This window comes from Dryobates pubescens, chromosome 2, assembly GCF_014839835.1.
Source record: "Dryobates pubescens isolate bDryPub1 chromosome 2, bDryPub1.pri, whole genome shotgun sequence".
Classification (NCBI taxonomy): domain Eukaryota; kingdom Metazoa; phylum Chordata; class Aves; order Piciformes; family Picidae; genus Dryobates; species Dryobates pubescens.
In genome coordinates, this window is record NC_071613.1 from 37,913,794 (window position 1) to 37,935,547 (window position 21,754).

Below are 21,754 nucleotides of genomic sequence, written 5' to 3' on the forward strand. Positions count from 1 at the left end.
TTTAGGCTATCAACATCAGATCTTTGGCAAACAATTTCATTCTAAGTGTGATTGTAGTTCTTTGACCTTTTGTAGAAGCTCTGAGGTTAAGCAGACACTCAATGAGGTAAAGCTTTTACAGGCTTCAGTTGCACTGGATTCTCAATATTTTGGTGCTCAAGTACAATAGAAAAATATTTTGAATATTTTATAAGGCATTAATTGATTGTGACAACAGATGTAGCTAACATCAGCTTTTACAGCTAGATTATTATTCCCCGTGGTATAAAAACGTATTTGTAAAAGTTCCTTTGTCTTTCGTATTTCCTTTCCCATAGAATGACAAAGAGAATGGAAAAAGCATTAGAAACCTACTTTATATAAAGGCTGGAAGGAGCATGGAAAATAATGTGAAATTGGTCATTTGTCATAGGCTGACAAGGGAGAAATAGGTAGAGTTTGCATCTGAGTGTGTACTGATTCTGCTAACAATTGTTTTGTGTAGTTGCTCTGAAAACTAAGGGCAGATTTTGTATGTTAATTGTTCACGTGTGGGGTTTTTTGTTTTGTTGGGGTTTTTGTGTGTGTGTTTGGCTTTTTTCAATTGAGTTAGAAGAATGTGCCTCATTTCATGGTGACAAATTTCATAAAACGTTATTTACAAGTTCTGTTCTCTAAAGTTATGCTGCTCATGCTTCTAATGTTGTGTTATCAATTATAAATCAAAATTAGAAAATAGCCTCATATGTGATCTGGATTCTTATAATCTCTACATATTGTTTATTCCAGAAACATACACCTTGCTGGGAAATTCTTTTGGTTTCCCCTGTGTTTTTCCATTTAAATATAACAACAAGTGGTATTATGAGTGTACCAAAGATGGAAAGGAATTTAACTGGTGTGCTACAACAACTCATTACGAACAAGATGAAAAATGGGGGTTTTGCCCAAATGCTGGTAAGATGTTGCTTGTCTTTTCTCTCCCCCAAGTCCTCGAGAGTATCCTAGAGTAATACTAGCATGCACCCTGCTTTGGATTATTTCCCTTCTGTTAGAAGGAAATGTCTATTTAAAAAAACTGCAAAAGAGGACTTCAGTGAATTATCATCATTTATCATATTTGGCCTTTGGAGACCCAAGTCCTCATCTGAAAAATGAAACTACAGGGATGTTATTCTGTGCAGCCCATTAACCTTACCCTGTAGCTAAACCTCTTCTCTGTTCCAGTGATATATAGGAACCTTCTGTGAGGTATGTAAAGGGTTGCTCTTGCAAAGTCATGCTCTGCTTTTGACTGTGTTACATCTTTCACATTCCTTTCGTTCTTTTCCTGGTTGGTTCTGTGATTCTGTGCACTGCCAGAACACATGTTGGACCTAAACCACATAGAAGCAATAGCTTTAAAAACACTTGCTATTGGAAAGATTTTGGGATTTTCTTGACTATTCTGTATTTATTCTTGAATAAATAAGCAAATAGTGTCTTCTATGGGCAGAATTGATTTGGAAAGCCATAATTGCTCAAGCTACATTTCAGGTCTCTGTTCTAAAGCATCTTAAAAGCAGCTGTAAATACCTTCATGATGGGGATTTCTGGACAACCATTATAATAGATGTTTTTTTTCATCCTTAAAATTACTTTGTAATTGTAGTAAATTTATTCTAGTGAGTATGAGATAGAACTCACAAGTTCCTCCAAAAGTTCGCCATTGGAATGTGCTGCCCAGGGAGGTGGTGGAGTCACCATCCCTGGAGGTGTTCAAGAGGGGACTGGACGTGGCACTTGGTGCCATGGTCTAGTCATGAGGTATGTGGTGACAGGTTGTACTTGATGATCTTTGAGGTGTCTTCCAACCTTGGTGATACTGTGATACTGTGAAGTTGACTGAGGTGTTCACAGTCTGAATATTTAAACATTCAGCTTTAGGAGTAAATAATCAGCTAGTATAAATTAAAAAAAAGAAGCTCTGTTGTCTTCAGGAGAGCTTTGAAAACCACCACCAGATCAGCTCTGAGTATTTTATCAACCATATGAAACACAGAGCAGCATTTTATTCCATTAGTGCCCTATTTCCTTATGTTCTTTAAAAAAAGGAATGTGAAAGGAGTTCATAATCACACTTCTGTTGGGATGCTGCCATCACAAATTCATTAAATTGTTTAAAGGGTTGCATTTCTGATTAGTTTTTAGTCTTGGTCTATTGGTGACAAGTCTGTTTTTGAGCAGAGAGTGGCTGCAACGTTTTTTGGAAGCAGAACCCCAGCACTCATCTTTGCTACCAGTTCAATCTTGTGTCTGCACTGACCTGGCGTGAGGCACGGGCTGCCTGTCAGCTGCAAGGAGGAGACTTGCTGAGTGTCACTGACCCTGAAGAACAGAACTACATAAGTAACTTAAGCAGTGAGTAGGCATTTCTTTAAGGACCTTGTAAGAAACCTAGAGTTAGATTTACTCTTTAACAAAAGGGCAAGCTTTGGAGCTTAATATTCTGTGAGATGTCTCTCCCATTGCTACTTGCTAGACCTCGTCACATAACCCACCTCAGTAGAGCTGTCTGAAAAAGCAAGGGTGAAGGTGAGTTACCACCCAATAACTGAAGTGAAGGAGTGGCGGTGTGTGTTATGCGAGGGTGCCATTGTCTTAATTCTCTGTTCCTGCCGAGGTTTCCGTTCATTCATGCAGCTGTCATTACAGAGTGTGCTTGTTTTCTTTGGAGAATTATACAAATATTTACCTTCTCTGCGGCATACTGTGGAGTCCCTTATCTCCTAAGTTTTCTTTGTGTGCTGAGCTTCACCAAATGACAAGAACATTTCTTCAGGCTTGAAGTAAATGTCCTCTTTGTGAAAAATGGCATCTCTGTTCTCAGAAAAGGATAATATTCCTTCTCTGATAACCCTTTTGCATTCTGCCATGCAGCAAGCATCTCAGACAAATTTTGTGGAGCCTTCTGACAGCGTGGATTTTGTGGGTGTATTAGTGCGTGTGGAGAGGACCAAGTGGAGGAATGGGTGGTAGAGCCGTGTTGTGAAAGGCTGCCTCATGTTTCTTGCCCATTGCTGATTTTCAGTTGCAGGACAGAAGCCAACAGGAAATGTTAAAAATTATTTCTTTAGCTTTTTGATTATGCCTGCAGTCTGTGAAAGGACTGAAAGTTGTTTGGTTTATGGAGAGCTGAAAGAGGCTAGCATTTATGTATCAGCTTTTTCTAGATTACATTTCGAAGGTCAGCAATAACTTCCACAGGAAGGCTTTTCAGGATGATTATATTTTGTTGGTGGTGTTTTGGGTTTGTTTTGTTTTGTTTTGTTGGGGTTTTTTGTTTGTTTGTTTGGTTTGTATTTGCTTTGTTTTTGTTTTGTTGGGGCTTGTTTGGTTTTGGTGGTGGGGGTATTTTATTTGTCTTATTCCTATTCTAACATGTCAGGACAGCAGATCTATAGCTGTAGATGCTTTAAAACATGGGGAAAGTGTGATGTATTACTTTGTGGGGTTTTTTTGTGTGTGTTTCAGGACAGCTAAATGCTACAGACATAATGCTGTGGATGGGCCTGAATCGCCTGGAGGAAGATGCTGGCTGGCAGTGGTCAGATGGAGCACCGTTAGTATTTGTGAACTGGAGAGAAGGTATGTGATGTTCCTCTTGCATGTGTTAATTGTATGCTGTCTGTAATTGCAGCTTGATGCAACACTGCTGTTGCTGCAGATATATTCTATTTCTATAGTATAGTATACCTATAGCATACATCTTATTTTTGTAGAAATTTTTATTCCATATATGAACCAAAAGCCCCTTCTAGAGATGTAGCATCACTTGAGATGGATCTGTTTAAAGCATTAATGATCTTGCCCTTTCATGACTTACTTTTAAAGGTGTTCTTAAGATCTCAGTTGCATAATTAAAAGCTATGTTCTAACTCATTTCATGGAGGAAAGGACTTCCAATTTGTTTACATTAGCATGCTGTAATTAACATAAATGCCTTAAGATGAGCTGTGTGATTAGTTTTGCTGCATTTTGAGGTCTGTCAGACCTCAGATATAATGAGCAGATATAACACAGACACCAGAGTTTATTGCAGCCTTTCATCTGGTGGCAGCAGAAAGAGGGATTGCCACACATCTATAAATTTGGGTCAGTGTTCAGCTGTCTGTAGCATTGGTGTAACGTTACTAGAAGTGTGGGTGTGCAGGAATATTTATACATTCATTCAATAAGATGCAGAGAGGCTTACAACACCATTGTACAAGTAAAAAGTAATTTTATGTGATTTTGTGCTTCTCAAAAATGTGTTTGCAGATGTGTCTGATAACCGTTTTAAAGAAAATTATTGTGCAGTGATTAATTCAAAATTGAAGTATGGCTGGCAGAGCTATTCATGTGAATCTGGATTGCCTTTTGTATGCAAAAAATACTTAAATAAGACAGAGCATGAAACACTGGGTGAGTTTGTCAGTGTTAACTGTATCCTCTTTGTGGGTGTGGGAGAAGAACAAGGGGAAGCCTTATGAGCATGAAGTCAGCAGAGCAGAGTCCTAGCTGGACTAAATGTATGGGCTCGCTTGTTTAAGTTGGATACAGTTTAATTCAAGTAATAACACTTCCTTCTGTTTAAATGCAGTCATGATAAACATGTTGGGAGTCTTAAAACTAACATAATTTTAATGCACATAATACTTAATTGGTTCCTTATGTGATCAGAGGCTTACAAAATGTTCATTCCCTTTATGTTATAATAGAGACCTGCTTTTGAGTTTAAAAACAGATTTTCAGCATGGAATGGAATTAACCAGCAACCCACAGAGAAAAAGTTGTATAAATGCAGCTCACAATTTGCAGTTACTTTTTTGGCTTGCTATACTTCCGATATTTATATATTTCTTAAAGTGGTTATGTACAGACTGTAAGGTATATAGTTCATAGAATGCTTCAAACTCCCCCTCTGTGGAAAAGTTAAATTCAGTACTGAGTTTATTAGAACACTGGTTCGTGTTTTGATAAAAACAGCTTACATAGGTTCAACTTCTTTGTCATAACTTAAAATTTCCTTACTTGTTTCAGATAATGAGAAAGGACTTACTTAAACTTTTAGTAGGTAGTGCACCTGAAGAAGCTTTATCTGGCTTTGAATCTGTTTCAGAGGTAATAAGGGAGATATGTTTTAAACTGAATAAGGGATCCTTTAGTGTGTTTGCACTAATCCAGAGCCCAAATGTTGAATAGTTAATTAAAGTCAGTTTGCTTGATAGGTGATGTTCCACAGAGCATGTGTTTTGGCCTCCTCAATTCGTCTTGGATGAACTGTTTTCAACATTTGAAGGGGGGAAAAAAATAATCTCTGAATGTGTTATGAACATAGCTTAACCTTGGCAATTCTATCTAATACACACAAACTTTGTTAATTAAAAGATACATGGAAGTATTATGCCACCCATTGTGATGCGGGCTGGTACCCACACAATCGCAACTGCTACAGACTTCATAAAGAGAAGAAGAGCTGGAACGATGCTTTGATCTCCTGCCAAAGTGACGGTAGCGGGCTCATTAGTGTATCCTCCCTGGCAGATGCAGAGCTGCTCCTTAAATTGCTTGAAAGTGGTGAGTTTTGGGACTAAGCTTCCAGTGTGCAGTGTTTCTTAAAGAGTTTTGTGATGCTCTTTTGTTCAATCCTTTAATGCTGTTACCCACTACAGCATATGGCACACCCAAATGAGGTTTACAAAAACAGGAAGCGTGCATGCGTGCTCCTTCTAGGGCCCTTAAAAATGTATAGCATCACCTTCTCCGGTAACCATACTTAAAATAAAGAAATGGATCAACAAAATAAACATAGGGTGGCCACAGTAAACACACTAGCTTTTGTGCTTTCCTGTTCTTGTCTGGTTCCTTGCAAAATGTTGCAAAATATTCAGTGATCACCCTTATGCAAGTGTTGGGCTTAGAAGCAACAACAATTCAGCATGTCTTTTGATTTCAGGGTGACCTTGTCCACACTGCAAAGTTGCTGCTGCTGGTATGTTTGCAGAGTCCCCTTTGATGGCAGCAGGGTGTATCAAAGGAGTTCTGCTTGTCCATGTTGTCCTAAGAGGTAGCGTGATTACACAAGGAACTTAATGAACAAAAGCTCTGGTGCAGCACTGCCAAGACTTTTGTTGTCAAAACATAACTGCAAGTCTTAAGAGGAATGGCTGAGGGAATTGAGATTGTTTAGCCTGGGAAAAAAGGAGGCTCAAGAAAGACCTTATTGTTCTGTACAACTACCTGAAGTTGTAGAGAAGGTGGGTTGTAGTGAGGTGGATGTTGGTCTCTTCTCCCAAGTAACAAGTGATGGGACAAGAGAAAATGGTCTCAAGTTGCACTGGGGAAGGTTTGGAGATTTGGAAAAAAATTCTTCACCAGAAGGGTTTTTAAGCATTGTAACAGGCTGTCCAGAAAAGTGGAGTCACCATTCCTGGAGGTATTTAAAAAATACGTAGATGTGGTGCTTAGGGATGTGATTTGGTGGTGTACTTAGCAGTGCTAGGTTAATGGTTGGACTCAATGGTGTTAAAGGTCTTTTCCAACATTAATGATTCTATGGTTTTATAACAACAGCAAAGAAAAGTTAATATTTTGTGCCTCTAGCTGATAAAAGTGTGCTGGCAGAGCTGCACAGTTTGGCCATGAGTTTAATCTTCCCAGAGCTGAGGCACAGTAATGTGTTTTATCAACTTTGTCTCAGCAGGGATGGAGTGTTACACTGGATTTACTGGACATCATCTGCCATTATCCTTTCCCCTGCCATCCATCCTCTTTGCTGTCCTGTCTGTCTTTCTCTTAGGAGATAATGTAGTGGTTAATCTTCCTTACCTCTATTAACACCTTCCATAGACACCAAATACCATTGCTTCCTGAGTTGCTGTAATGGATAGATATAATTGTTCTCCGTTTGTATTCAGCTTCAAAGTTGTCTGTTTCTATTTCAAACCTGCTTCAAGGTTCTCTTCAGAAAGGCTTACATGCTCAAAAGCCTGTCTATTTTTCCTGGTTCAAATTGCTGATCAAACGAGCCATTAAATCAAACCACAAGCTTTACCGTTCCTATGTTTGCCAGCTATTGTGGCTACAGCTGTGCTGTCGCTGGGACTTGAAAACATCACCCAGAGAAAATGTAAACCCATGTGCCATGGAAGACTGTAAGAAGAAATCTTTCCCTTCCATAGCAGGGTTTCTGTCCTGTGCACTTCAGGAAAGTGCATATGTTCTTGATTTGTAATTTTCAGTATTTCTAAACATATATCATCTGTGTTGATCTATTTTTGAAATAATTTAGTCTTCAAGAGCAGTAGAGCATTATCTCATCCCTAAGGTTTCCTAAAGTTCACACTTTTTTGTTTGTTTTGTTTTGTTTGTTTGTTTGTTTAAAAAGATAATTCTTATGAAAATCCCGTGAATAATTTTAGAGGTGGTGTCGATGTTACAGGAGCAACAGACATCATTTCTTCACCATGAAAATCTGAACTCACTTACTCTTTTACAGAAAATGTAACTGAAACATGGATTGGGTTATACAGTAATAACACCCCTGTTGTTTTTGAGTGGTCAGATAGCACCTCAGTAAAGTTCTGTAACTGGCACAGCCAGGAACCTAACACCTTTCAAAGAACAGGACAACTCTGTGTTTCAGCACAAGGATCTGTAAGTTTCCTTTTCTTTTGGGAAAAAAAAAAATTAGACACTTTTATTCTACCTCATAATTTATTTTCTCACTGTGGGTACTTTTTAAAGCCATGACCTGTAGTATGACTTTGTTTTTGATGTGGAATATATTCATGTTGTGCTAAACACAGTGTAGCCTTTAGAAACCAATATATTTTGTAGTGCTGATGGCACAGAAAATGAATCATGGGTTTTGAGCTCATGTTAACAAAACAATGTTACATACATAATCCTTGCCAAGTGGAAGAGAACAAATATGAGTAGATGTTTTGATAAAGACAAAGTAATTTAAAATGCAAGTAGTGTCTATCATAACTTACGATGCATCAATTCTGGCCTTGAAAGCTTCAAAACAGTATTTTGAGAGACTATCAGCTATGCCTATTTTATCCTGCTGCCAATATTTATAAATGTTGTGTAGCATCTTTCAAAAACAGATAATAGTGTTGTAAAACCAGGAGTAATGTTCAAATGTTTTATTGTCTCTCCAGCGTTGGGTCCAGGTTGTAATCTGTAACTCATGGGAAAGCCAAGACAATTACAGTGACCTGGAAAAGCGGGTTCCCATTACAAGTAGAAAATAGAGCATTTGTATAATTGTGAGGTTGGTTTAGCTACACAAACCTGTGTTTTACCTAGTAGCAAAGAAATGAGAATGTAAAATACAAAGGAAAAGGAGATTCAAGATAAAATTCTTCAAGATTATTTTTTTTTATAGAGGTCCAATATGTATAGATGTCTGAAACTTTTGTCAAACAAGCTTTATAAAATCTTAAGTAAGGACTGTTCAAATATAAACATTAATCTTACAAAGTACTATAATAAATAGGAAGAAAGTTCCTGTCTGTTCTGAAAAATACATGCTCTGGCATGGCCATAGTGTGTGTTAATTAAAGTGCATTATGTCCCAGAGAGTGATTCAAAGAGACAAACCCTTTTGTATGATTGATTTGAAAAGTCCTGCTGACACTGTTGGTAGAAATAAGTGGTCCATCTAAGGATATATAAATGGAGTGAGAAAAATTGCTTATTTTTACTGAAAAGTCAAAATAGGAGCATGGAGTGTAATCTAATTTGTGCATAGGCATGCATGAGAATGAGTATGTACAGATTATGCTTCCTTTTATCCTTTAGGAGGGACACTGGAAGGTTAAAAAATGTGAAGACAGATCTTTCTACATTTGCAAAAAAGTGGGGGAATTTAATAATGTCTCTACTGAGCTGGAATCTAGCTGTCCAGAGGTAAGGAGTTTTGTAGTTTGGGGGGGTTTTGTCTTTTGTTTGGGAGCCTTACTTAATAGAATTATACAGGAAACCTCTAAATGTACCTAGAGAACATATGGATGTGAACAGATGCATAATTTTAGGGTTTCATATTAAAGACATACATATTTTGCTAGGGAAAAAAATATCTCATTGCTCTAAAAGCATGTAAACTAAATATTAATGTATGATGAAAAGCTTTCCCAAGCAGCCTTTCACGGCTTGTTGCATTCCCAGCAGTTGTGACCCAAGTTCCTATTCCTTTCTAGATCAAAAGTGAAAACTCTTTTGCCCACCATCTGTGCAAATAATGGCTGTTATATGATGCTTCATCCCACACATGGTTTTCATACATTGAAAAGGAATGTCAGGGTGAAAAACAATCAGTTTCATTGACAGGAGAATGAACTCTTCCACTCGTACATTAACATTCCTTTTTTCTTTCAAACACAAATGGAAAGGAGCACAGCTATCTAAATAGGACATTGCAGCAGGTTTTCGGGCTTTTAGACTTTGCATTCCTGTAGTCAAAGTGTTAAAGTATGATTTTATTTGTCATTGGTTACTTTTCACAGTGTGAAAAGTGCAATCTTGTAGACTGTGTTTTATTCAAAACTCTGGAGGAATTTTGTGAACTGTTTTTCTGTCAACAAAAATCTCACTTCTTTAGCTTGCTTTATGCTTTAGTCTTCATTGGATTTTTGTTTCTTTGTTTGCTTTATTTTCTGTCCTTTTTCTTCAGAGGTCAAACAATACGACCAGTTCAGTTGAATTATAAGAAGGTTGAAGCAGAACTTTTTGGAGTCAGATGCAATCTTTCCCCAGACATGGGGACCAGATGATGGTCAGATCCAGCATTCTGGCCATACTGTTGTAGAGGCAGAAATTACTGCTTGGTTTCAATTTAGGATTTTAAAAAAATTAGGGTAACTACATTCATTTTATTTGGATCAATGTACTTTATCATTCAAGATATTAGTGTTGTTAATGTAAGAAATGTTTGCCACTGTCCTGACCACGTGAAAAACATGCAAAGCATCTAGATTTCCAGTTGCACTTCTGGTTCCTCATGGGACTGAGACTTAAGAGTCTGAATCACTAGTCCTAGGTAGTTCAGTCTGCTCTGGCAAAATGTGTAGGAATTCAAGATAAACTCTCTGCTTCTTGGTGTTTCATGGCATGTTGAAACCTTGGTTTTGATAGATCTTTTTCTAATGTGAAAAGAGCTGCATTCATTTAATCAAAAGAAATCAGTACTAGGCATACTAAAAGCTACATTTGATTTCAGACACTTCATCCTGACAATTCACTCTCTTTTAACACTCAGTGTATATATCATTTCTCGTTATTGACCTAATTTTTCAGGGCTGAGTATTTCATCTAGATTTACCTCCCCCCCCCCCCCCCCCCCCCCAATTTTTCTATTGCTGACTTACCTTAAATGTACAGAATAGCTGCTGCCATTTCTCATATTTGATCTTTTGCTGCGTTAACCTCCTACTGTCATTCATGTTGGATAGCAACATGGACTCACAGGGAGCTTTGGCCTCAGGCATAGTTGTTTGCCCCTCTAAGGTTTTGTAGTCTTACATGTTATTACTGAGCTTTCATCTCATGTTGATTTTATGGCTTGTGCATCAAATGGACTAGCCTTTAACTTCCACTGATTGCAGTTTTTGCAGTATGTCCATGTCAAGTTACCAGAAACCTGAGCTCCCTCTTTCTTACACCTCTGTCATCCTAAGACGTAAAAAGTGATAAGCGCTTTTTTCCCTTAGCAGGTCAGCTCTTTTCCTAGTCAGCAGGGTATTACAGAGAATAAATATTTCATTGCATAGGTCAGATTCGCTGGGCAGTTTTTCCCCAACACTGAAATAACTATTTAAAACCTTTTCTTTTCTTTTGACCAGCTATTGAAACAGGCTGTGGAGTTTCAGCTGCTTGATAATTGAGTTGCTGGATTCTGTGTGCAGAAGTGACTGTATTTGTACTGGTGACTTTCCCTGGTCCTCTGTGCTTTAATTAGTACATCAAATGATAACAGTATAGTACTAAATTGAACATTTGTCTTGATTGCTGTTGTAACAGAAGACAATTGCTGCTTTTAAGAACAGAATTACCGTTGAGGCCACAAAACCTTGTAAAAGGGCAGAAAGGCAGCTGCTAGAATAAGGGTCTATTGGGCCTCTCTCTTGTTCTGCCTCCCGCAGGTGGCTGCAAGTGATATTTGGGAAAGAGCAGGACAGAGCAAATACAGATAATGCTCCTCCCAGTTTTCCCTTGACCCCCAACCATGCAGGGGATTTCCTGAGTCTTTTAAGATCTGTGTATCTAACAGCCCACATTTGGTATCCTGTCAAAGTGCTTGCCCAGTTCCCACTGAACTCATGTGAACCCTTTGCGTTCATAGCATTACTTAGTGAGATCTACAAATATACCACTCTTTGAGTGAAAAATGCTACCATCTTCTTTGTCAAACGTTCCTCCTGCTAGCTTAGCTTTGTTTGTTGTCCCCAAGGTTTTGTACTGAAGTAGCTGGATATCTTCATGGCACTTACTATTTTGTAGCTGTTTTCTGTGACCTTGAGGGTAACTGCTGTTGAATCACAGCAGAAGGGAAAAGGGCTATAGGGATGTCAGTGGTGATTGGACAGGAAGTACAAAAGGGGACTCAGGATTTTAACAACTCTACAATAATTAATAATCTATAAAATAATGTTCATTTCTTTTAAGGGATGGGAAAGACATGGTGGATATTGTTACAAAATCGACAGTACCCCTCGAAGTTTTGAACATGCTTCCAGTGGTTATTTCTGCCCATCTGCACTTGTATCAATAACAAACAGGTAGTCAATTCTATTAGACAGCGTGAAGATACCTCTAACAAGAGCTGTTCTAACTTTAGAAAGTGTTGCATGGCAAAAGGTGTTACCACTCTGAAATATTTGCGTGAGGTGAGCATAATTACTAACACTGGCTTAAAATCAAAGGTGTGCTTTGTTTTATTTTTTAATTGAAAGTGAATCTAGTAAAAAGCAATTGTTAGGCTCATAAACATTTATAGCAATGTGCACACATGAGCATGCAGAAATCTAAACAAAATTCTTTCTACAGAGATATGTAACATCTTTTAGAAATGTTAATAGTGGAGTACATGGAAACTGATAAAAAGGAAAATATATTTATTTTTTCTAATAAAAAGATATCCAATTTTAATCAAAATCAATTTATGTTTTATAAATGTTTCCACTTGTGTATGCCTTTTACTTGAGTTCTCAGCAAACAGGAGGAGAGAATAAATGTTTGAAAACATTTGAGATCTGTCTTCCCTAGCTTTGTTCCTGTGTACCAGCTTCAGCAAAGGCTTTCTCTGCAGATGTTCAGATGCTTGGGTTTTCTCGGGTGTCTTTGTGATTTATCCTATGCATTGGATTCCCATTGAAGTTTATGACGTACTGTTAGATAGAGTACAGATATACTTGAAATTTCACATTTGCTGGGGGGAAAAAAAGGAGGAAATCTTCCCTCCCTTTAGGATGGAGAGAATTACTGTAACCACCAGCAATCAAATGATTGATAGCTAGAAATTTTAGGAAAATTTACAAGGTTTACATCAAGGGGAATGCTGCCTGCCAGGTGGTTTCAGGATTGTGCCCAACGCATACAGTGCTATTCAGCAGTAAGACAGTAATCCTTACAGGGAGGGTAAAGGGCAAATTCTTGCAGCTGAGTATTTGCAGCTCAAACAAGGAGCTGAGGGCATGCTGTACCTTACTGGAAGCACATCTTTGACTTTTTTGCTTATTTATTTGTATTTGATTTTTGCTAGGTGTAGCCATCACTGTTTATTATGTTAGTTCCCAGTTCCAGTGCTGGAGTGCCAGAGGAAGCTAGTTGTTGGTTTAGCTTTGGGCTTATTTTAATTACTGCTGAGATTTGTTGTTCTGGTGTGAAAAATGCAAGAGGTTTTTCAGGGTATTGATCCTAAAATATTTGTTACGAAGTAGGTTGAGGAGGAAGAGGAGCTCATATAAAAAGATAATGTGCTGAGGAAAACGAAAATTGAGAGTGACTGAAAACTTTCATTTAGTGTTACTGATGCATCCTCTTTTTTTTTTTTCCACTTTAATGTCATCTTTGTGGTATTTAGCCATTCTTTTCACAATATTTGAAACCAAGAGGTTGTACAAGTCTTTAACAAACTGGGAATTTTCTTTGCTATATGTTCTCATAGGAAGCCAATTAAATGTGCTCATAAACTTAATCTTTTTTTGTATAATCCTATAGCAATTATATCTGAATAAATTACATTTAAGTGACAAATCACTTACGATGTGAAACATTTATAACTTGCAAAAAGGTGTAAATCTCTGACAGAACCTTAACGAAGAAATTAAAGAAAGAAAAAGTGATTTCTGCTGTAGTCAGATAAGCTGGTGCTTTGAGTCCTTCAGCTCTGGTTTCTTAGTGCTGGTTTTTGTGTTCAATTCCAACAAGATCCTTCTGTGCAGAGCTGCTTTTTTTTTTTTTTTTTTTTTTTCCCCTTTTCCTTCTATGGCTTTTTTAGACCTCCCTTTTTTCCTCATTTATACAAGGAGTTTCTTATTTTTACTTGTGCATCATTAATAATAATCTGGCTTCTCATCTTGTAGTTCAAGCACTGAGTTATTAAGATCTTAATCTACTGTTTCTTCCATATGCACAAACAGTAGGAAAAAAAAATAGGGAAAAAGTTACAGATTTGTGCCTAAAGTTCCCCACAGCATTCCATAAAGAAAATTAAGTATCACTATTTTTATCTTTTTGCATTATTTAAATCATTTAATGAGAGGTATTCACTGAAATACCAATAGACCTATATAATTTAATGAACTTTTTGTCTTGATTATTTTATTAAGGTTTGAACAAGCTTTTATCAACAGCATGATTCGTAGCATGGTCAAATCTGAAAGAACTTATTTTTGGATAGGATTGCAAGACCTTAACAACACAGGAGAATACTTTTGGCTAAGTACAGCAGGAAAGAATAGCTCTGTGAGCTACACAAACTGGAACAAGTACGAGCCACGTGAGTATTGTGCCAATAAAAACAGAAATGGCTTGGACGGTGTTAGTGCGCTCCCTTTCCCTGCCACTAGTAGCTTAGTAGTCGCGAAAGAGTCCTTCCCTCCCTGCCAGGCCAAAAGAGGAGAGAGATAAGTTTACATTTTTTGTTGATTCTGTAAGGATGAATTGTCATTTGTGGAGAAGCCAGAGCTTCCTTCCCTGCTTCCCGTCCGGGTGCCGTTATCACGGGCTCCCTGGTTGTGTGGAGCACTGGATGTCACTCTCCTCACCCCCTGATCTGGCAGGGGGAAAACTATCAACCACATTCTTCTTGCAGACACAGATAATCTCTGACATTTTTCTATGAGATATTTTAATTTATGCCCTGTTCAAGGATGCCCTCAGGGCTTCCTGGGACTTCCGGCAAAAGATCCCAGAGAAGTTATAAATTTTATTCACTAACAGTTTGTAATTTGCATTTCATATGAAAAACAAAAAAGAGGACAGAGATTGTCTTAGATACCTTTCTGTCAACAATACTATGGAATGTTCTTGTTCTTCCCCTTTAGTTTGTTGACACTTAGTTTGCTTGCTTAATTTTGCTTGTTTTACAGTAACCCAAAGAAAACATTCCAAGAAAACAAACCCCAAGGAAATTAAATATTTATTCAGTCTTTGAAATGTGAACTTAGCAGTACATGAGAATAGAGGCATAATAATAGGCACCACATTTCACTAATTGCCAATTTCACTAATAAAACTATGTTTTATTGCTTTACTCTTGCAATCTCCGGAAGTACTACGTTAAATTGCATTTAATCTGCATTTTGTGAGAAGACCCCTTTGTCACAGTTCATTTTACGATAAGTAATCAATACAGGTTTATAAGCTGGTTGCTGACCAGAGAATTTGCTACTTTTGTAAATTCATCAAAGCTTTATCCTCGAATCTGATGCCAATAAAACAGTCAATTCACCAGGAAGTTCACAAAATTTAAATGCTTTATTCTGATACTAAATACTTCCTGCCATGCCTAGGTCGTTCTGGAGGATGTGTGGCTATGCGAGGGCAGCACCCTGTTGGTTATTGGGAGGTGAAAAGCTGTAGGAACTTCAAAGCAATGTCATTGTGCAAGCAAAAAATCAATTCATATGAAGAACCAGAACTTACTTTTCAAAAACATTTGAGTTCCTGCTATTTTGGATGGGAGTCTGAAGCTAATCTGCTCAACTGCTACAAGGTACTTGACAAACTTGCTTTGAATTTTTCTGATGCTGTCTCAGCTTAGGGGTAGACTGAGCATGTCCAGAGACGGGAAACGGAGCTGGTGTGAGCGAGCAGAAGCCTTACGAGGAGAGGCTGAGGGAGCTCGGATTGTTTAGCCTGGAGAAGAGGAGGCTCAGGGGAGACCTCATTGCTGTCTACAACTACCTGAAGGGTGGCTGTAGCCAGGAGGGGGTCGGTCTCTTCTCTCAGGCAACCAGCACCAGAACAAGAGAACACAGTCTCAAGCTGCACCAGGGGAAGTTTAGGCTTGAGGTGAAGAGAAAGTTCCTCACTGAGAGAGTCGTTAGCCATTGGAATGTGCTGCCCAGGGAGGTGGTGGAGTCGCTGTCCCTGGAGGTGTTCAAGAGGGAATTGGATGTGGCACTTGGTGCCATGGTCTGGCAGGCATGAGGTCTGTGGTGACAGTTGGGACTTGATGATCTTTGTGGTCTTTTCCAACCTTGTTCATTCTATGATTCTAAATATTTTTGATAAAGTGTGGCGTGGTTTTTTTTTCATTCAACAAACAAAAATTAATTTTTACCATCATTCACTGCATTTTGAAGTGAATGAAAGTCCTAAGAATCAGAACTATCCTTGCAATATACATGACTCCGCTGTAGGAAAACTATGAATAGTACTTGATTTTTATGGATTTCTGAAACAACTGCTCTCCAAAATCATTTCTCACAGTGTTCAGTTTATTGCAGATATTTCACAATGAAAAAATTTTAATGAGAAGAACATGGGAAGAAGCAGAAGAATTGTGCCAAGATTTTGGAGCACATCTTGCTAGTTTTAGCCATATCTATGAAGAGACGTTTTTAAACAATTTATTATATACAAATTTTGACAGGTAAATATTTGTTTTAACACCCAACAAGATTTATCTTAATTGTACCAATATGTAAAACTGATCTACAATTTTAGGTCTTTTGTGCTCTTTTCTAATGGCTGCAGAAGTCTCTACTCTAAAATGAACCTAGACATGCATGAAAACACTAAAGTGATTCTTCTTGAAGATAATCTCTGGGGGAGATGTTCAGCAACTGTTAATGTCAACGTGATAGTCCTAGGAGTTGACATTCTGTGTTGAAATGGAAGTTTGGCAATTCGAATGCTATTTTAAATTGGTTTATCTTTAAAAAATACAATTTAAGATTTTAGTAGAAAACCTGGTTTTATTCAAGGATATAAGAAATGTACATGTGTAATACAGTAAGAAATGTATTACGGAATGATATATTTGATTCAAGAACAAATTAATACAGGTATTTGCTTTATTTCAAACATGAATTCTGAAATAGCTAAGGAAAATGTGCTTGAGGAATGCTGTTTTCTTTGTTTCCATCACAGGGTTGAAGAAAGACAGTTTTGGATTGGATTTAATAAAAGAAATTGGCTTTCTGGAGGGACATGGCAGTGGTCTGACAGAACACCTGTAACTATCTGTATACTATATATTTCGGTAACCTTTAAAGTCATAGCTGTGCATAAGTTCACAAAAATGAGCCTTGTGAACAAGCATTGCCCAGGAGAACTGTTTGGTTTTCATATCCCTGTACTTCACTTCAAGTATTTGTTACAATAGGGTTAATAGTACACCACTATTAAAAGAGGCTCCTATGCAAAAGGGCTGTGCAGCTGTGAAAGGAATTTGTTAGGGTTATGCAGAATGCACACATGTGTTTTATGTGTTCTAAACGTGTGCCACATATTTACATACATATACACTGGCACACTTACTGGCAAACCCTTGCATGAGCTGTGGATACAAACTTTATTTGTTCTCTGTTAAGTTCACGCCTGCATTCAGAGCTATATGTCTTCATTTTTGCATGCTTGAAGATCTTGGTGCTACATCAATGTTAATGGTGTAGTACTTTGGATTTAAACACCAAGCAACTGAAGCAGGGTCAGTTTTTAAACTAACTGGTTTGCAGCCTTAAAGAACAAAATAACTCTGTTATTTTTACTAAAGTAATTTCAGAGTGCAAGAGGAAAGTTCAGTCATGAATGTGTTGTACCAAAGCAAAGACTGTTAGATATCCACTATAGCTAATAGTTTGAAAAGATGTTAGGTTTCATAGCTGTTGAATTATTTTTACAAAGGAGTCTCATGTAATATGGGAAGGTTGGACAGGATATTGAGACAACATGATTATTGACCCCATTTTTCAGATTTTACCACCATAATTTAGGTGGTCCTCTAGTTGTTGCTTATGATGTTCTTACCATACACATCTCCCAAAATCTTTCCTTTTTCTCCACAATGAAATTTTGAAAGGCTTCATCTTGGATTGTTGGAGAAAGATAATGTGCTGTTTTCAGGTTGTCTCTTCATTTTTGGAGAGCAAGTATGTTGAAGATGATTCAAGAAACTGTGGTGTGTTCAAAGTAAATAGAACAGTGTTTCCAGCACACTGCAATGAAAGGCGTGAATGGATATGCAAAATACCAAAAGGTGAGATGTTAATTGACGTGTGTTGTCTGTTTACTTGCAATTCAGGAGAGACAAGGGGGAAAAGTATCTAAAAGCCTGGGGTTTTTTTGCCACATCTTGAGTTCTTCTGGTCTTCTGCATGAAATCATGGCAATGCTGTAAGTGGCCATTAGGATTTGTTGGCCAGTTGTCAGGTTTAATATGTGCAGTCAGTTTAAAAATGGAAAGCAGCTAGGAGGAATTATCCTTATTTATAAGGGTTACTAAAAGTGTTGTTTAGCAAGTGTGTGAATTATTTTATTTTATTCCATATTTAACTCCTTTTGATTGTTCCTGAATAAAAATAGCAATATTATTCACGATTTTGATTAAATCCTTGCCATATGGAGAAAGCAGTTCCAGTGAAATGTCTCTTTCCGTGCTTAATCAGCAATGTTTTAATTCATTTCTGTATTTTTGCAGGTGTTAAACCAAAGAATCCAGATTGGTACCTAGCTGGTATGAAAACATTTTTTTTTGCATCTTGAAACATTATAACTTGGAAATACGATTTAAGGCGTTGGTAAAAATTAAAAAATGTTCAGTGTTAAAAATTCATATTAAGGAACTCTGTAGGAACGTGTTCCTGCAGATCAAAATCTGCCGTTTAGGAGCACTGAAACATCAGATACTTCTTTGATTAGGTAAAAGAATGGTGCCAGTGTTAAAGCACAGGAGTCTGACAACCTCTCCATCACATTAAAACTGCCTTTTTGTAAAGGTTGGGCAACACACTTAACTTCACTGCAGTATCATAGAAAACAGCAGGAAAAAAGCAGTGTGCCCAGGTGACCAAGAAGGCCAATGGCATCCTGGCATGCATCAAGAATAGTGTGGCCAGCAGGAGCAGGGAAGTCATTGTGCCCCTGTACTCAGCACTGGTTAGACCACACCTTGAGTACTGTGTCCAGTTCTGGGCCTCTCAGTTTAAGAAGGACATTGAGACACTTGAATGTGTCCAGACAAGGGCAACAAGGCTGGTGAGAGGACTCAAGCACAAGCCCTGCGAGGAGAGGCTGAGGGAGCTGGGATTGTTTAGCCTGGAGAAGAGGAGGTCTTATTGCTGTCTACAACTACCTGAAGGGTGGTTGTAGCCAGGTGGGGGTTGGTCTCTTCTCCCAGGCAACCAGCACCAGAACAAAGAGGACACAGTCTCAAGCTGCACCAGGGGAAGTTTAGGCTCGAGGTGAGGAGAAAGTTCTTCACTGAGAGTCGTTCACCATTGGAATGTGCTGTCCAGGGAGGTGGTGGAGTCACCATCCCTGGAGGTGTTCAAGAGGAGATTGGATGTGGCATTTGGTGCCGTGGTTTAGTCATGAGGTCTGTGGTGACAGATTGGACTTGATGATCTTTGAGGTCTCTTCCAACCTTCTTGATTCTGTGGGAAAAAAAAGATGACGACTCATAGCACAGTTTTTTTCTTTCAAGAATTCACATGGTAAATATGGGTCTGCTGTAACTTGTGGCAGATTTGTTCTCTGACACATGGCTGAAGGCAGGCCATGGGAGTGACAAAGAATGAGACTTGAAATGAAATTTTTACTTCTGCACACCACTGACCCTTTTGCTCATTTTCTAGAGTTGCCATGGTCATATTATCAAGGAGCAGAGTATCTTTTCCATGTCAATCCTACGGACTGGGAAACCTATGAGTTTGTCTGTGTCTGGCTTCGCAGTAGAGTGGCAACAATAAATTCTTCTGATGAGCAAGCCTTTATTCAAAAGAAAATTAAGAAGGTAACAAAACTCTCCCCCTTGGAAAAAAAACTTTCCCCTTGGAAAAATAAACCCTTAGGCAACAACTGGCTATTTTTAGCTGCTGCTTTTGGAATATCTGGTTTCCTTTTGCTCCAGGTAGAATCCAAAGACATTTTACTTTAGAAATAATGCTCTTGCTGTTCTCATTTTCTGCATTTCTCCCTGAAGCCCTATTAGCTGAAGAAGTCAGTAACATTTCTGAATCTGCAGACTCATCTCTGATAATGAGCGAGTCAGTCAGCCTGGCTCAAAAGACACAAGAACGAAATAACATCTTCCTATCCCAAAGACTTTAAGTAACTGGGGGTAAAGAGAAAATTGTTTCATGTGCTGTACTTGCATCTCTGTTTCTTCTTCTTGCCCTATCTTTCCATGACCAAGGGGACTTGGAGTTCATCAGGTATTCACACAGCAGTTCTACATCCACCAGGATGTCTCCTGGTGCGGCACAGTTCCACAGTTATATCTTGTTCCCATTCAGTAACTTGTAGGTGGTCATCAGATGGCAACATCAAAAGATATTTCAGTAGGGTATATTAGCATGATACGTGCAGTAAAGCCAGATATTTTAAATGATCTTCATAGTTTTAATCTTCTACATGATGATTAGAAAAGTTGCTCTTGGGGAGAGATGGCCAAGAATGAAGAATCAGCAATTTCTCTGTACCTTAATTAAATCTGTAATTCTAAACCATAGAAGTGGGTGCTTATGAGCATGGAAAATAAAGTACTTTACCTCTTTGTATGCCAGCTTGGGCAACATTCTCATGTGTCCACACATTTTTATGGTGTCTCCTGAGTTAAATCCCTTTGTGACTATTTATATGGAAAAAAAAGGCTTTCTGTCTCTTAAATTCCCTCCTTTGCATGAAAACAGAATTTCTGTAGAACCACTCTTCTGTAATGAACAGTTTTAAAGCTGAGAAATAGCTGCAGAAGCAGATTAATTCCCAAGAAACTGTTTTCTTGTAGGTGTTCTCAGTAAAACCAAAAAAACCCAACCAACCAGTAAAACCACAAACCCCTGAATAAAAGTAATCTGTCTGCCTCACTGAGGGCCAAGTTGCATGGCTGTAGTGTAAAGGGATATCTTAACATCATTTTAAAAAGAACTAGGACCTGGCAGAAAAGCTCTTGAGCCATGCTTAGTTTGCTTATGCAGCTTTCTCCGCTTTTAGCTCGTAACAGAAAGCATAGGCAGAATTGTGTTGGAGTTTTTAGGTTGATGGGGGTTTTAGGTTTCTAAGAAGTTATGGATCATTTGTATCTGCTATTTCAGTAATTTTGTATTCAGACATAATTGTGTATTCAAACATGAGCTGGATTTAAACCAACAGTTTATGGCAGAAATAATGTGAAATGAAAGAGCAGCATAACTGACAAAACCGTCTTCTTCCATTTCTACTAGAGACAGATGTGGTGCAATTACTACATTACCTAACACTGATTGTTTATTGTTTAAAAATTATCATAACTTTGAAAAAATACACTACTTTTATTATTATTTAAGATCACTTAAAATGGTTAATCAGAGTGCTTCTTTAAAGTCATGTTTACTTAAGAGATCTTTTGAAAGTGGATCATTAAATTTAGTGCGGTTTAATGACAGACTGCAAGCAGTCTGTGATGTAAAAGCCAAGTTTGCTCCCTTGGAATTGGAAATCAAGTTAAGTTCCTTGAAGTTTTGTCTCAGAACATAGCACATGTGGCTATTTTAAAGCCTGCTGCCTTTGGCTAATCTTTCCCAGTATAGCCAGGTGTGTCCCTCAGTGATTATAACTGGTTTCCTTGGGAAGCAGGAGTAAGGATGGCAATCACTAAAATAATACTCAGCAGTCTGAGTAGACTTTGCATGTGTGACTGGAAAACTTGGGTTAAAATTTCTTAGCATGGAATTTGAAATAACATTTTCTGCTGTTTCTTTTTAAATGGTAATGTGTAGGCTGAGTGCTGTGATTGGAAAACTAAACTCAGAGGCAAGGCCATACCAAATCAAATAGCATTCCTGAGTCTCTTTTTAAGAAATGTCTATTTTCTTCGTTTGCCATTGCTATGTAAGTTGTAAACTGGTACAATCCTAATTACAACGGCAAGGACAGTGTGTTTGAAACAACGCAGGCTGTACTTCAGTTCTTTTTTTGGGAGAAAAATAGCTCCTTCTGAGAAACAAGGTGTCTTTTCCAGTATCCTGCAAATTCAGAACTTTTTTGTCATTGTTGGCTTTCTCCCTAAGACCCCAAAACTGTGGCTATGTAGTAGCTA

At 38.0% G+C, this 21,754-nt stretch overlaps 1 protein-coding gene across 1 annotated transcript in view; it reads left to right on the plus strand.

Moving 5' to 3' along the window:
• Window positions 1–21,754, plus strand: part of PLA2R1 (phospholipase A2 receptor 1) — a 41,534-nt gene that overhangs the window by 5,209 nt on the left and 14,571 nt on the right. Inside the window, exons 3-17 of the mRNA XM_054175231.1 lie at window positions 769–936; window positions 2,206–2,379; window positions 3,493–3,606; window positions 4,279–4,422; window positions 5,389–5,577; window positions 7,499–7,656; window positions 8,812–8,919; window positions 11,674–11,786; window positions 13,839–14,008; window positions 15,024–15,226; window positions 15,963–16,108; window positions 16,609–16,693; window positions 17,584–17,716; window positions 18,158–18,193; window positions 19,314–19,471. Coding sequence (XP_054031206.1) covers window positions 769–936; window positions 2,206–2,379; window positions 3,493–3,606; window positions 4,279–4,422; window positions 5,389–5,577; window positions 7,499–7,656; window positions 8,812–8,919; window positions 11,674–11,786; window positions 13,839–14,008; window positions 15,024–15,226; window positions 15,963–16,108; window positions 16,609–16,693; window positions 17,584–17,716; window positions 18,158–18,193; window positions 19,314–19,471 — 2,099 coding nt within the window. The remainder of the gene's footprint in view (window positions 1–768; window positions 937–2,205; window positions 2,380–3,492; window positions 3,607–4,278; window positions 4,423–5,388; window positions 5,578–7,498; window positions 7,657–8,811; window positions 8,920–11,673; window positions 11,787–13,838; window positions 14,009–15,023; window positions 15,227–15,962; window positions 16,109–16,608; window positions 16,694–17,583; window positions 17,717–18,157; window positions 18,194–19,313; window positions 19,472–21,754) is intronic.